Source organism: Macaca nemestrina, chromosome 1, assembly GCF_043159975.1.
Source record: "Macaca nemestrina isolate mMacNem1 chromosome 1, mMacNem.hap1, whole genome shotgun sequence".
Classification (NCBI taxonomy): Eukaryota; Metazoa; Chordata; class Mammalia; order Primates; family Cercopithecidae; genus Macaca; species Macaca nemestrina.
In genome coordinates this window covers 211,559,470-211,574,122 of record NC_092125.1, presented here as the reverse complement: position 1 = coordinate 211,574,122, position 14,653 = coordinate 211,559,470, and the positions used below count along the sequence as shown (strand labels likewise).

Below are 14,653 nucleotides of genomic sequence, written 5' to 3'. Positions count from 1 at the left end.
ATGAGGGGCAAGCTGTTAGTTTTTCTTTTCCCACTGCTGCATCCATGGGACTTAGACTAGTACTTGGCAAAAGTAGGCCCTCAACCGGTATTTGCTGAGTGAATGAATTTCGTAAGTACTCTTTTCAGGCATGGGGTATTGTAAATATACGCACCCCTGTCATGGGACTTACATCCCACTCAGTAAAACTGACAATAAACAAGTAAATATATAGTATAAATTTAGATAGCAGTTATTGCTATGAAGAAGCATAAAGCAGGGTACACAGTGAGGGGACAGGGCTTGGGGAACACTATTTGTATCATGAGAGAAGGCCTCTGCGAGATGGCATTTGTGGAGAAACCTAAACAAAGTGAGAAATGGAGCCAGTGGAAGACCTAGAAGGACAGCATCCCAAGTGCAGAGCACCTCCCCAGTGGAAATGAGCTTTACCCGCACGACAGACCAGAGAGAGCTAGAAGGGGCTAAAGCAGAGTCAAAGAAGAAGAGCATTAAGCAATAAGGCCAGAGATGCTAGCAAAGGCTGGACCTTGGAGGGTCTTACAAGCCAGGGTGAGGACTTTCGGTTTTTATGTGAAGTGTGTGAGTTTATCCTGCTGTTGTAACAAATTACCACAAATACTGGCCTAAAACAACCCAAATATGTTCTTTTACCATTCTGGAAGATAGCAATCCAGGATGGATCTCGTGAGCCTAAATTCAAGCTTTCAGCAGAGTTCCTCCTGGAGGCTCTAGGGGAGATCTCATTCCTTGCCTTTCCAGACCCTAGAGGTTGCCTGCATTCCTTGGCTCTTGGCCACATCACCCCAACCTCTGCCTCCATCGCCATGCCTCCTTTTCTGCTCCTCTTCCTCCCTCTTATGAGGACCCCTGCGATTACATTGGGCCCACCTGGATAATCCAAGACAACCCCCCATCACAAGATCCTTAATCCAGTCACATTCACAAAGTCCTTTTGCCATGTATGGTAACATACACACAGGTTTCAGGAATTAGGACATGGACATCTTCGGGGCCCATTATCCCACTTACCACATGAAGCCATAGAAGGATTTTGAGCAGAGAATGAGTGGTAGGATCTAATTTACATTTTCAGAAGTTAATCCTGGCCACTCCAGACAATAAGCTATAGTAGGGCAAGAGGGAAACAGAAAGCTATTAGAGCCATCCAGTGTAGAGATGATATAGTTTTCAACTAGAGTTGTGTTAGTGGGGGTTGTAAAGAACGTTCAAGTTTTAGGATATGTTTTTGAAAATGGAGGTAACAAGACTCATGGTGGATTGAATGTGGGATGTGAAGGAAAGAAAGGAAGTAAAGGAACTGAAGGCTTTGGGGCTTTGCCATGAGCAACTGAGTGATGCTGCCATTGACTGAGATGGGGGAGTATGTGGGTGGTGGCTGTGGGGAGGGTGGGGATAGAGCATTGGGAGCTCTGTTTTGGGTTCCCAAAACAGATGAGGACTTTTGGTTTTTCTGTGAAGTGTGTTAGTTTATCCTGCTGCTGTAACAAATTACCACAAATAGTGGCCTCTCTGATGCATTGGAGATACCTACTAGACATCCAGGTGGAGAGCAGGGCAGTGGGGAGTTGGACATACGGATCTGGAGTTCTGGGGAAAGATGCAAGCTGGAGCTATACTACAGGAGGCATCCATTACAGATGGTGTATGAGGCACTGAGAGATCATCTAGAAACTGAGGATTGAGAACGTCAAGGACTATGCCCCAGGCTCCTCAATAATTTCACCTCTCCATTCAAGGAACCCTTTTTTCCCTAACAAAATCTTATTTTGCAGCCCAATACATAAACACTGAAAATGAGGCTGCTTGCCCTAGTTGTGGTAGACCTGGGATCCGGGGTTCTGGAGCCTTGCCTCACCGATTGCCCTGTTTGCTCTCTTGGCCCATAAGGGAGCTTGGAGGTTCAATTGGTCTAGCATTTCTCACAAATGCCAGTTCTCCGGATTTGTTCCTTACCCACATTTTCTAACAATCTTTGGCAGTCTGGTCATTATTTCCTCATTATGTGCATGTGAAAACAGAGAAACCGAGGGATACATAATAACTTTATAGCAAGCGACTGAAAGAAGGCTTTCATTCTTCTCTGTATCCACGTCTCTCACCTTTGTGTGCAGTTGCAAATCCATACGGTATATGTTGCAAGGGGATCCAAACCCACTAATTTCTGGGCACAGGGATGTATCTGGTTGCGGGAATAGAGTACGCTCTTTCATACTTGCGGTGACTGATGAACAGATGGCTTGTCTTGTGCAGCGAGAACTCCGTCCTTACTCCTTTGTCCAACCACACTCGCACCTTCTGTGTGATCGGCTGTGTTTGTGAGGTGCCATGTGACGAGACAGCTCAGATCTCACCCAGCGTATTGCAGACTGCCTGATGTTTTAATGTCATCCACCAGATGATATTTCCCTGATACGTGCTGTAGAATTAGATTTTGTTTGTAGCCATGCCATAAATGTTTAGTGCTGACTCTAATAAGCTCCTGTGTATTTGCAGGGAAAATGTATGCGTGCCAGTACTGTGATGCTGTGTTTGCCCAGTCCATTGAGCTGTCCCGCCACGTGAGGACCCACACTGGGGACAAGCCCTATGTCTGCAGGGACTGTGGCAAGGGCTTCCGGCAAGCCAATGGCCTCTCCATCCATCTGCATACCTTTCACAGTATGTACTGAGGCTGTGGATCTCAAGCCCTCGATGCCAGCCTGGCACTGGGAAAGCATGTCACAATTGCAGCAGAGGTGTCAATCCATCAGACCCAAGCTCCATTCAGTGTCTTCCCCTTACCTGTTCCCCTGCAAAACCCAGAGTCCCTCCTTCCTAGTTCAGGAAGAATCTCATTTTAAGGTTTCTCATATGACGCTTATTTCTCTCTGGCCAGGCTGCTTCCCTGTCTTCCTTTTTAGCCTACCCGGCACCATTTGTCCAACAGAGGCAAATTCTGTTTGAAGGGAAAAGCCTCTATAACTGATTGGCTCACAGAGCACTGGAATATTTCCATGAGTCCATCTTCCATCTGCCTTTTCCCATAGGAGCAGTCCAGACACTTTCTGAGTTAATGTCTACCATCGTGAGTGGGCCTTGGTTATGTTCCCTTCAAAACCTCCTGCCCAGCATTCTCTTCCAAGTGCCGTTGTATTTCACACAGTTGGTGGGGTCTGCCCCTGTCTTTCTCCCCTTCTGTGAGAACTGACACAGACAAAAACACACTTGTATTCGGCATGCATGTGTGCATGGGCACACACACACACATATATACACACACACAGAGGAAGGAAGGACAAAGAAATTCTGTGATTCCTCATTACACCATCGGGAAATCACCAGCATGGCATTTGGCTGGCCACATCACATTTTCTTCAGCCTCTCTTGTTGAAGCAGGAGTGTAATCAGCACAGCACAGCAGGGGAGTTAAGAGCTTGGAGTCTGGAATCACACAGGCTCGGACTTGAATCTTGACCCTGACGCTTACTTTCCTTGAGGCCTTAAACAAATTTATTTACCATTCTAAGCCTCTTATGCCCCTTCTGTAAACTAGAGCAAATAATAATGCCACCACCTTGGATTGTAATTAGAATTGAATGAGATCACATGTAAAGCATGACACTCCACGCCTGACACATAGAAAATGCTCAGTAATGCCAGTTATTATTATTATTGGTGACAGGGGCAACCCTCTCAGATGCCATTTGTCACCATCAAAGCTTGTCTTTTTTGCATGCCACGCATCTCACATACTCTTCTTCCCTCCCCACCCCTCTTCCCACACACCAGTTTCTAGCTGTTGGCAGATACAGTGTCTCACAAGTGCGCTTTATGTAAACACATCCAAGTCTGTCGTCAGCCAGCCAGCAAGGACTTTGCCAAAGCTCCTATGTGCCCAGCATGTGGCTAGACCCTGGGTGATGCAGGGGAAATAAAGTGTGGCTCTTTCCCTCCAAGGAGTTTACAAGGCTGTCCAGAAAAATCCAGTTACAGTAGGCTTCCAGATGAGAGATTTGGCTTGGATCCAGCGCCACAATTTTGATGTCCTCTTGACCTCTTTAATGACATTCTGCTTTAGTCTTCCTTTCCCAGTAGCAATACATGGGCATCAGGAAAGGGGAAGACATTATTAACTTTCAGAAGGGAGAAGACCGAGAATACTTTGCCATACCCTAAACTATATCATCCGTGGCAGGCCTAGCATCCAGGCCCCCCTTTCCCATTTCTTGCCTGTTTCATAGAACCACATTGTTCCTTATAGAAAGCTTCATCAAAGTGTCTTAGAAGATGGTGTAAAACTGAGATTTCAAGAGCTCATGTCCACAGGGAAACTAGTTAGTGATGCTGCTGCATGTCAGAATTCCTGAATTAATCTGAATCAATGCACATAAAAGATTGGCTTGTGAGCAAAAGATTTTATTAAAACATTTTGATTTCTGTTGCTCTAAGAAAAATACCAAAGTTTCCTGCCATAGGATGGCAAATGTATTCTTCATCACTACTAGTTTTTATTTTGGGGGTCTCACTGAAGAGTTGGCATATCCAATTAAGCATGTAGCTCTCAGAGCATGGATTTGGGAGTGAGAGATGGGATTGTTACTCAGTTCAGCCATTTCTTAATAGTGCCCATGGGCAAGATACTGCCTTACTACTCTAAACCTTGATTTTCCTAATCTGTAAAATAGGGATGATAATAGAACCTACTCATAGAGTTATTGGAAGGATTAAGTGAATTAATTTACATAAAGCGCTTAGAATATGCCTGTCATAGAGCACTCATTATGCTAATGTTTTTATTGTTGAATCTAAAGTGGGGAGAAAGGAAGCATCCCTCCACTTGTGCTGTTGATGACAAAGGAATTAGTGATGCTCTGGGGAATGTGCTGGAAATCCTCTACAGAGAATTAGAAAACTCCAGAATGCCCGCTGCAAACAGGATGAGCCAGGGTGAAACTCCCTGGAAAGTGGTAAAGTGTAATTTAACTTGTAAGATGTAAAATGAGGAATGGAGATGAACTACATGATGCTGCAGAGATAGTTAATCTCAAAACCCTGGAGGAAGCCCACCTCCTGGGATGAAGGTAGGGATAGTCAGGTGACTCCTACACCGATTTCTGATCCTTGGAGTCTGTGACCCTGCCTGTTGTCTAAGCAGAGTCTTCACATTTGTTGCTGTACACAACAACCAGTGTTTCACTGATGGCTGCCTGTGGTGTTTTCATTTCCCCTCCACCTCTTCCTCTCGTGGATGTCCCATGAAACCAGACATAGAAGATCCTTATGACTGCAAGAAGTGCAGGATGAGTTTCCCCACTCTTCAGGATCACCGGAAGCACATCCATGAGGTGCACTCCAAAGAGTACCACCCCTGCCCCACGTGTGGGAAGATCTTCAGTGCCCCGTCCATGCTGGAGCGGCACATGGTCACCCACGTTGGAGGGAAGCCCTTCAGCTGCGGGATCTGCAACAAGGCCTACCAGGTGACCTCAGGTGCCACTGGGAGCTCTTCCCCTAACCCCTGACCTACTCTCCATTTGATCTGCCCTGATGCCTGGGTTGCTGGCTTGCAGATCATATCTTGTATCCAGGATGTGACAATTGGCTGATTCTCATGAAGGATGCAGCTTGTGATCCAGATTCTCTAAGGAGATCTGGTCAGAGTGCTGCAGTTGGGGAGCTCATTATTGGAGCAAGAGTTCGTACGCTTCTTCTCTTAGCCAGCAGACTTGTGGTGAACTGAATGCTGCTTTTCCCCTTGGATGCTCACCTTCCATAGAACCCATCACTCCCATGTGTCGGGCATGAGAGCGGCAATGGGGAGTGGAACACTACCTGGAATTACCTTGTTTGGCACAATTAGTGTTTGTTTGTTTAACTTCCAGGGCAGGGCTCAGCCTTTTTACCTTAGGATTTGATATGTAATTGAAGTGAAGCCCCGTATAGAACTAAAAAGAAACTATATCTATCAGAAGCTTTAAAACTACAGAGAAAAGAATGGTCCTTTTGGCATCTATAAGATTTGGGTATAGACAAAGAAGCATAACTGCTAATTTTAGCTCAGCGAAAATTGAGAGCTAACTTTGTGCCAAGGCTCATGTTGTGACATTAGCGTTCCGGAATGGAGACCTGGGCTTGAGCCCTAGGATGGCGTGGAATTGTAGGGAAAGTATTCCCAGTGCTGCTCTGGAACCCGGGAAGGAGAGGGACTCTTGCTTACGGGACAAGGGCAGTGTGCACTCTTCCAGCAGCTTGCTCTGCTGCGCCCCAGCTTCCTGGGAAGCCGTGAGATGCAGCTCAGTGGTAAAGCACACAGGTGTTTCAGTTGGAAGGCCCGGGCCTGAGTCCTGGTCCTGCTATCTCCTGATGTTATGATTAGTCATTTAGCCCCTCAGTGCCTCCGCTTCCAGCTCACTAGGAAGACTCTTAACGCCTCCGTCATAGCCTTATTGTAAGGAATGAGCCTGTGAAGGACTCCCGGGAGCCCTGCCCTGTAGTGGCTTCCCAATGAATATGTCGTTGCCTTATTCTCACAAACACCAGCCTCTCCTCACATCAGCACCCAGTGTGATAGGTAAGAGTGTGTGATACTAGAAACATCAGCTTACCCAGAAGTGTGTGTGTTTTCGAGCCTCGTGAACTCTCCAGCTTGCTGGAACTTTCTAAGACCTAACACTTGCCAAATTCCTTGCAGCAATTATCTGGTTTGTGGTACCACAATCGGACCCACCACCCTGATGTATTTGCTGCTCAGAACCACCGATCTTCCAAGTTCTCATCACTCCAGTGCAGCTCCTGTGACAAAACCTTCCCCAACACCATTGAGCACAAGAAGCACATCAAAGCAGAGCATGCAGGTGACGTTTGGGTACCGCCGGCAGAGAGTGAGAGGGGCTTGATGGTGTAGCCTCCTGGGTGCCACCAGAAATCCTCACTTCTAATAGTCTAGTGTGGTGTGCGGTGGTCATTGCCTTTTTCTGCGCCAGCGCACATGAAGGCTGCCACACCAGTCCATAGCAGCAGCAGTCAGTAGCAGCAGCTTGAGTGGCAGTGGTTCTCAAACCTGGAAGCGTAGAGCAGTGTAAGCTCCCACCACTCGTGAGTGAGAACTTATCGCAGCACCTAGGAAGGGTGTCAGCCTCGGTGGTAGGCAGGCCTGAGTGGAAATCCTGATTCCAGCACTTATCAGCTGCATGACCTTGGCAAGTGACTTCTCTTTTCTGAGCCTGTTTTCTTCTCTCCAGAATGGCAGTTATTAAAACCTACTTTGCAGGTAAATTTGGTGATAATCACAGCAGCTGTCAGTTACAGAGTGTTTCCTAGGTGCAAGACACCATGCTAAGCACCTCGTGTATATTTTCTCATTTCATTCTCACAACATCCCTCTGAGCATCCAGGCAGTCTGGATCCAGATCTCCTGCTCTTTACCACTAGATTGTGCAAATATACCATAGGTTATAAGATTCCTGGCACTTGGTAGATGCTTGCTAAGTATTGGCCATCGCCCCAACTCCAGCCCTGTTACTCTTTAGCCTTGGAAAGCCAACCATTTGTTCTTCCCCAGCATGTCTTTCCTTATGCACTTCACAGATATGAAGTTCCATGAATGTGACCAGTGTAAGGAGCTCTTCCCCACGCCAGCCTTGCTGCAGGTTCACGTCAAGTGCCAGCATTCAGGTCAGTACCCCGTCAGCATGCTTCTAGGCTAGACTGCCGGGGCCTGAGTCTCCTCCCCACCACTTGCAGCTTTGCAACCCAGGCTAAATTGCTTAACAAACTTGTGCCTCAGTTTCTTCATCTATAAAATGGGAACAGTTGTAGCACCTGCCTCACAGAGTAGTGTGAAAAACTGAAGGCCTTGGCATCAATAAGCATCCCTTAAGCGGTAACTGTGATTGTCATTGTTATTGCTATATTTCATCAAATCTAAAGTGCCAGTTAAAAATAAATAAATACAATTCCAGTTATAAGATATACCATTTTTATTTATTTATTTTGTCACCCAGCCTGGAGTGCAGTGGTGCAATCTTGGCTCACTCCTTCCATCTCCTGGGTTCAAGCAATTCTCCCTGCCTCAGCCTCCCAAGTAGCTGGGATTACAGGTGCCTGCCACCACGTTCGACTAAATAAGATGTACCATTTTTAATGAACTATTAAGAAAGAAAAACTACTGTCAGTTAAACTGTGCTTTCTTATCACTTAGAATATCTACGTTATTCTAAGTGCTGTTTTGGACTTAAGTTGACATAGATTTTTATCATGTCACTCACTGTAGTGTGCATACATAAAAAGGAAAACATAAAAAATAAACTGATTAAGGGAAGAATCCAGCTTCTCAGAGTAACATTCAATTCAGATTGTCAACAAGCATGTTTTTCCACACAGTGTTTACTCTGCCATCAAGAACATTGATGATGGAATACGTAATATAAGATTCCATCAAAGAATTGAAGGCCATTGGTTTTGGTCTCTTGAGCATTATGTAAAACTAGTCTACTTTTGATTCCTGCTTTGGGAATATACCTAACCTTTCATCACTTACCTCCTCCCTTCTAAACCATTTGGTTTCCATGCGTTAAAAACATGCACCATTCCTGTCTTAGGGAGTTTCTTCCAAGCCGTGGACGCCCATTCTGTAAGTCTTGATGCTGCCACTTTTGATGTTCGTGTGCACATTGACAATTGCACCTGACTGCCTTAGCCCACAGAAGTCGTAAGGTGCCATCGATCCTATTTCAGAGATGTTAAAATGTATTTCTTAGAATTGATGAAATATAGTATGGTCAGCATGATTATCTGCAGTTGAATGAATAATGGGCTTCTACAGAGACAGATTTAGCCTGAATCTAATACTAATGAAACTGTCGTCGCAGGGCCCCTCACTTGCATGGGACCTTCCAATGCTCTGTCTTTGTCATTTTGTATTATTTTTCTTAAGGCTCCCCAGATTGAACAACCTTCAGGTCCCACAAAATCTGGATCTGCCTCCAAGCCTCGATCCCCATTGCTCCTTCCTCTCATGTCTTCCTGCCCTCGTTTCTCTCATTTTTCCCACAGCCCTCCTCTTCTGTCTCCCTCTCCTCCAGGGTCCCAGCCATTCCGGTGCTTGTACTGTGCTGCTACTTTCCGTTTTCCTGGAGCATTGCAACACCATGTCACCACAGAGCACTTCAAGCAGTCAGAGACCACCTTCCCATGTGAGCTCTGTGGGGAACTCTTCACCTCCCAGGCCCAGCTTGACAGTCACCTGGAATCTGAGCACCCGAAGGTGATGAGCACGGAAACCCAGGCAGCAGCCTCACAGATGGTGCAGGTGATTCTGGGGCCATCAGCTACACAGAATGCTAACACAGGGTTCCTAAGGCTTCTCTAGAGGTGGCTCTGTCATAGTACCAAGCGATACTCTTTGGGGATCTTGTAGAGAGTCTCTCTGGACTTCTTACAAAGCAGGACAGAAAATTCTAGTCTCCTGGTGGCCACATGGGAAGTGGCCCTTAGGTAGAGCGAGCCTGGAACAAGAATTTCCAAAAGAGGAACAGCTTGGTCCCTCCCCCCAGTGCATACGTCCCTGCCTCCTGAGAAACACCGTGGGGTGTGGTGAGAACTGCAGGAAACCTCAGAGACAGAGGAGCTCTTTGTTGGGCAGGGACCAGCCTGCAGTTGAAGCGCTTGGAGAGCGCCTCTGGGCTGGACACAGTACACACTTGCACACACCTGGGCCTCTCCTCTTTACCTGGGTGAAAAAAACGCCTCTTCTTGATATTTCAGGACTAAGCTTGATCCAGCTTCTCTTTGCTTCCCTGATCCTCATTTACTCTTCTCCCCGTCTTCTCCAGAGAGGGTGGGCAGAAAAGGAAGATAAACTCAGGTCCATCCATCACCAGTAATTTGTGGGTGGGTTGGAGAGGAACCATAAACTGGTTGAGGTTTTGGTCTGTTAGACTGTCGCGCTGTCCAGTTCCATAGATCAGTCATTTATAAACCAGGTTCTTGCAGGCCTCTGGGGAACAGAGGGGAAGTTGGGTAGGCAGGACTCCCATCAACACTCTGCTGTCATATCAACCAAAGGTGCTCTGCTTTTATCTTTTTTGTATATTATGGTTCTTGATAATATGACCTTTGGGGAAAAGGTGGGGCTGGGGGGTCCATTTCAAAAAGAAAAAGAAAGCAAAGCAGTTTGAAAACTACTTTCCTAGATCATTGTTGATTGAACATCACAGTAGATCTCTTCTCTCCTGTAGCACAGAGAAGTAGCTGGGCTTGGCTTCCTCACTCGTTCCTGCTTTCTGCTCTTCGCTGATTCTCAAGAGCAAGGTGGCTGTGGCCTCTGCTTTAAAAATATCAAGGGCATCTAGCTCTTCTGGCGTCTATGGTTCAGAAACACCAACTTGGAGGCTTAGGCAGGAATTGGAAATGCCTGACCACAGACTCATTCTCTCTGAGTTGGAAAGGTTGTCTCTAACAGATTATGCAGATTTGGAAGGGACATAGGTGGGCTGTGGAGAAGAGAAGGGGGCACTGGCCGCCAGGTTGGTGAGCTGAATGAATGCATGGAGTCACAGTTCATCCAGTCTTCCTCCTAAGCTCAATCACTGTGTGGCCTCCTGGGAAGGCTGTGGGCCTGTGAGAGGTCCAGAGATGCTGCCCCAGGCCCGCCTGGGCCTGTGGTGGATCAATCCCGTTCCCGTGTTCCAGGCATGAGACCAGCTGGCTTCAGTGGCATTCCTCTCACATGGCACTCACCTCTGCACTGTCATCCCAAGACAGGAAAACCCAGTGTGAAAAACTGAGCCCGTGTGCGCTGGTGTGTAATCATAGAGTCCGGGCACCCCGAGATGGCGTACTGAGCGAAATTATAGCAATTTAGTGCAGTTATTTAAATGGTTTGCTGGCCTTCTCTTTTGCGTCGCCGGTGGGTTAGACTTGCCTCTTCCCATTAGGCACACGTAATTGCTCTCCTCAGGTGAAAACATAAATATCATCATTACAGCATGAGATGAAAACCATGTAAATCAGGGAGCCAACTGCGAACACTGCCCAGAGCAGCCTCATGGTCTTTCTCTTTCAGGTGATCCAAACCCCAGAGCCGGTGGCCCCGACAGAGCAGGTGATCACTTTGGAGGAGACCCAGCTTGCCGGGTCACAGGTGTTTGTGACGTTGCCAGATTCTCAGGCATCTCAGGCCAGCTCTGAGCTCGTGGCAGTGACTGTGGAGGATTTGCTGGATGGCACAGTGACGCTGATCTGTGGTGAGGCCAAATGAGCAGCCGTTCATCCGGCAGAGCCTTCCTGTGTTTGCAGCTGAGAGGAGGCCCCACAGCTTGCCCTTCGCCCTCCATCCCTGGCTGTCCTGAGTGGTGAGCATCTTAGCTTAGCACCAACCAACACAGTCTCACCTAGAAAACAGACGGCAGCTTCATTGTTCTCATAGAACCAACAGCATCCGAGCCCTCAATACCAACTGCACCATCCTCTGTAGGAGACAGGCCTCCTTCCCCACAGGCCCGCTGCTGCGGCCTCTGTGACACTGTCCATCCCCAAGTGACATGTAGCTTCAGAAGTAGAGTCTGAAAGAGCAGTGGCATGGGAGCTGGTGACCAGGGTACCCCAGGAGGCGCGATGTGCCGACACCCTTCAGTGGGCAGAATGGCAGTTAGATATGGGGCTTGGCCCACAGTGGGGCTGCAAATGCTGCCAGTGCCTCTGGCCATTTAAAGTGAGAGGGGCACCAACAGACAATTCAGGGACCTCAGGTGTGAGCACACTTGGCCCCTTCTTCAGTCCTATCATCCTGCCCTCCGCTGGGGTTCCCCCTGCACCCAGTGGCCATGCCCAGCACCCTGCTGATGGCTATAGGACACGTAGCCCTCATTTCCATGCCTGGTAACGCCTTGTCAGTTGTCAGCCCTTCCCAAAACAAAGCTTTGGAGTTTCTGCTGGACGTGTTGAATATGAGGCATCAGCTGCTAGCCAGTCTCTGCCTTTCCAGGACATTCTTCTTGGTATTCCTTACCTGAAGGCTGGTTCCCACAGCTCTTCCGTGTCATCTTCATCCCCTTCCTTTAATCAAAGGCTGAAATCTGCCTGACCTGGCAGCCTCGCTCCCTCTGGGTCACGTGGTGCAGACCGTGACCAGCACCAGGCAGGCAGTCCTGTCTGCGTGTGGAGGAGCAGCCGTGACTGCCCGTGGCTCTGCTGCCATGCACTCCCTGCCTTGGGAGTGGCCTGCTGCCTCACCTCCCCAAGGCCGCCACACTTATTGCAGGTCAGCGATCCTTTGGAGTCCGAATTTCACAAAGCTTTTTTATCTTCAGTTCCGAAAATATAATCTGATAATTAATGGTTTGTGGAATCCATTATGAAGTGCAATTAGATAGATGTAGGTTCCTGCCGTTGGAAAGAATGACTAGCATTTATCTTCTTTTCCTTCCACGCCAAAGGTTGGAGTCTGCTGGTGTGGTGCTTACACACCAGGCAGGGCTCTCTGCCACCGTGTGTGGCTTGACCCCCTGTGGAGGGGAGTGCCTGGTTGGATCCCACATTGGCAGAGATGGGGCCACCTCTTCCTTCCAGGCACATCTCACATTGCCATGTACAGAGGCAGGGGTCACTTTTGGTCACCATGGAAGCTTTTATTGCTCCCACATGGTCAGGTCTTACCCTGCTTGAAGCACAGAAGGCACAGCCTTACTGACCAGCACACCCACTGACTGGCATCTGCTGGCTTTGTGCAGCCAGCCCCGACAGTTTCCACAGCGAGCGCCAGCTCCGGCCAGCCTGGGACAGCTCATCCCAGCCAACTACACCTGCCTCTGGTCCTGTCCACATTCTGATATGTAGGTCACTTGAGCTTGTCAATTAGGGTTCTGCCATTCTGAAATAAATGAAGTTTCTAAAGGAGAGTCGGCCTCAGAAGCCAAAAACTGACCAGAAGATGGTGCTCAAACCTTTAAGACTTCATCTCCATGTGAAGGGCTCACTGTTTCTACCAAGGCTGTCCCTGTGTTAAGGCTTTTCCGTCCTGGGAACGTCAGACTGGGAGAGCTCTTGATCTGCAGGTGGCAAAATGGCACTGAATATCCCCTTGGCACCAGAGAAAACCCACTGAAAGATGGTAGAGTGGCACATGCTTACAGGGCATTGGTGCCAAGCCCAGTGGATGAGAATACAGCCCCTCACAAGCTGTGGGATGGGGCTTGGGAGCCGCAGTGAATGTCACTAAAATTTCTTCCAAAACAAAACAAGAAATAATTGCTGAGAGCTTATAGGGAAGTAATTAAAAAAAAAAAACAAAAACTCTTCGGAATCAAGAGGGCTGTAAGTTTTGAATTCAAGTGTCAGATCCTTTCAAGCACTGAGAAATTCTTTCTCAGGTTTCTGTTTTTGGGGGAGACAGGGTCTGGAATACAGTGACACGATCTTGGCTCACGGCAACCTCTGCGGGCTCAAGCGATCCTCCCCCCACAGCTTCCCAAGTAGCTGGGACCACAGACATGAGCCACCACTGCTGGCCAGTTTGTTTTGTTTTGTTTTTGTAGAGACGGGGTCTGGCCATGTTGCCCAGGCTGGTTTCAAACTCCTGAGCTCAAGCCGTTATCCCACCTGGGCCTCCCAAAGTGCTGGGATTACAGACATGAGCCACGACGCCTGGCCAGGTTTCTGCTAGAGACCCAGATTGTGACAAGAAATTTGTTTTCTTTGGAATCACCAGATTTGCAGCTTACTGTGCCGAGAGTGGACTGGCTACTGGGGCCCATCGGATGCCCTCTGGCCCGTGGCACACACAGCAGAAGGCACAAACCCAGTGCTGGTTCTCATCAAGAAAGAGGGGAAGGCCCCTCCCGAGTTCACGGTCTGCTCTGAGCAGGCTCCGCACTGGCTGACTGATTTTATGGTCTTGCTCTCTAGAGAAGCCCAGATGGATCTTATTATAGGAAAACTTTCTGACTCTGTTTGGCCATTTTATCCTTTTCTCCTGCTTCTACCCAAGAGACCTGAATTGCCGCCACAGAGGACAGTGTTCGTGTGGTCTCCTGAGTCCACATCACTCGCTTCTGTGGGGTCCCGGTGCTGTATTTGCCTCGTGCCCCATAGGGTGCTGCCCTTATGGCCTCTGGACTGAACTCTGGGGCCTTTGGGGTGGTGTGAAGGAGTCCGTGGGCTTCTTAGAACACATGGATCTGTTCGGTGGGTCCCCAGACCTCTGCTCCCAGAGCTCATGTCCCAGCTGGTGAGGAGAGAAAGGCAGTCAGATTCCAGGCCGGAGTGTGATTCTGTGGGAATACTGGGGTCAGTTAGGGAACAGGACTTACCCATTGTAGGTAAGTGAGACAGCAAATAGATGATTCAAGAGCAAGGATTACTGCAGGAAGGTGAGACTCCTGTCGACGCACATTAGCAGAACCTGGAACCAGAGGGCAGGGACCAGGGGTCTTTACTCATTTCTTTTATGGGTAAAGAGACATGAAGAGACAGCCTGTCTCAGAAGCTCTGTGTTTGGGAAGCTTTGAGCCCAGTGAGTAGCAGGGTCTGCAGTATGAATACCTTTCCCTGGCGATCCGGGTCTCCTCTAAGGAAGTCTTCTGACTTCCCACTGACCACAGGAGGCACGCCAGCTTCATCCCTCGGGCTAGAGTTCTGATAATCGGGGCTG

General features: G+C 48.3%; 1 protein-coding gene across 3 annotated transcripts in view; it reads left to right on the top strand.

The window, feature by feature from the left end:
• Positions 1-14,442, top strand: part of LOC105494402 (zinc finger and BTB domain containing 40) — a 78,934-nt gene extending 64,492 nt beyond the window's left edge. For all 3 annotated transcript variants that reach the window (XM_011762776.2, XM_071098873.1, XM_071098878.1), the window contains 6 exons: positions 2,518-2,682; positions 5,269-5,483; positions 6,695-6,857; positions 7,591-7,677; positions 9,087-9,313; positions 11,069-14,442. In XM_011762776.2, the coding sequence (XP_011761078.2) occupies positions 2,518-2,682; positions 5,269-5,483; positions 6,695-6,857; positions 7,591-7,677; positions 9,087-9,313; positions 11,069-11,263 (1,052 nt within the window). In that variant the 3' untranslated portion in view covers positions 11,264-14,442. The remainder of the gene's footprint in view (positions 1-2,517; positions 2,683-5,268; positions 5,484-6,694; positions 6,858-7,590; positions 7,678-9,086; positions 9,314-11,068) is intronic.
• The last annotated feature ends 211 nt before the right edge of the window (positions 14,443-14,653 follow it).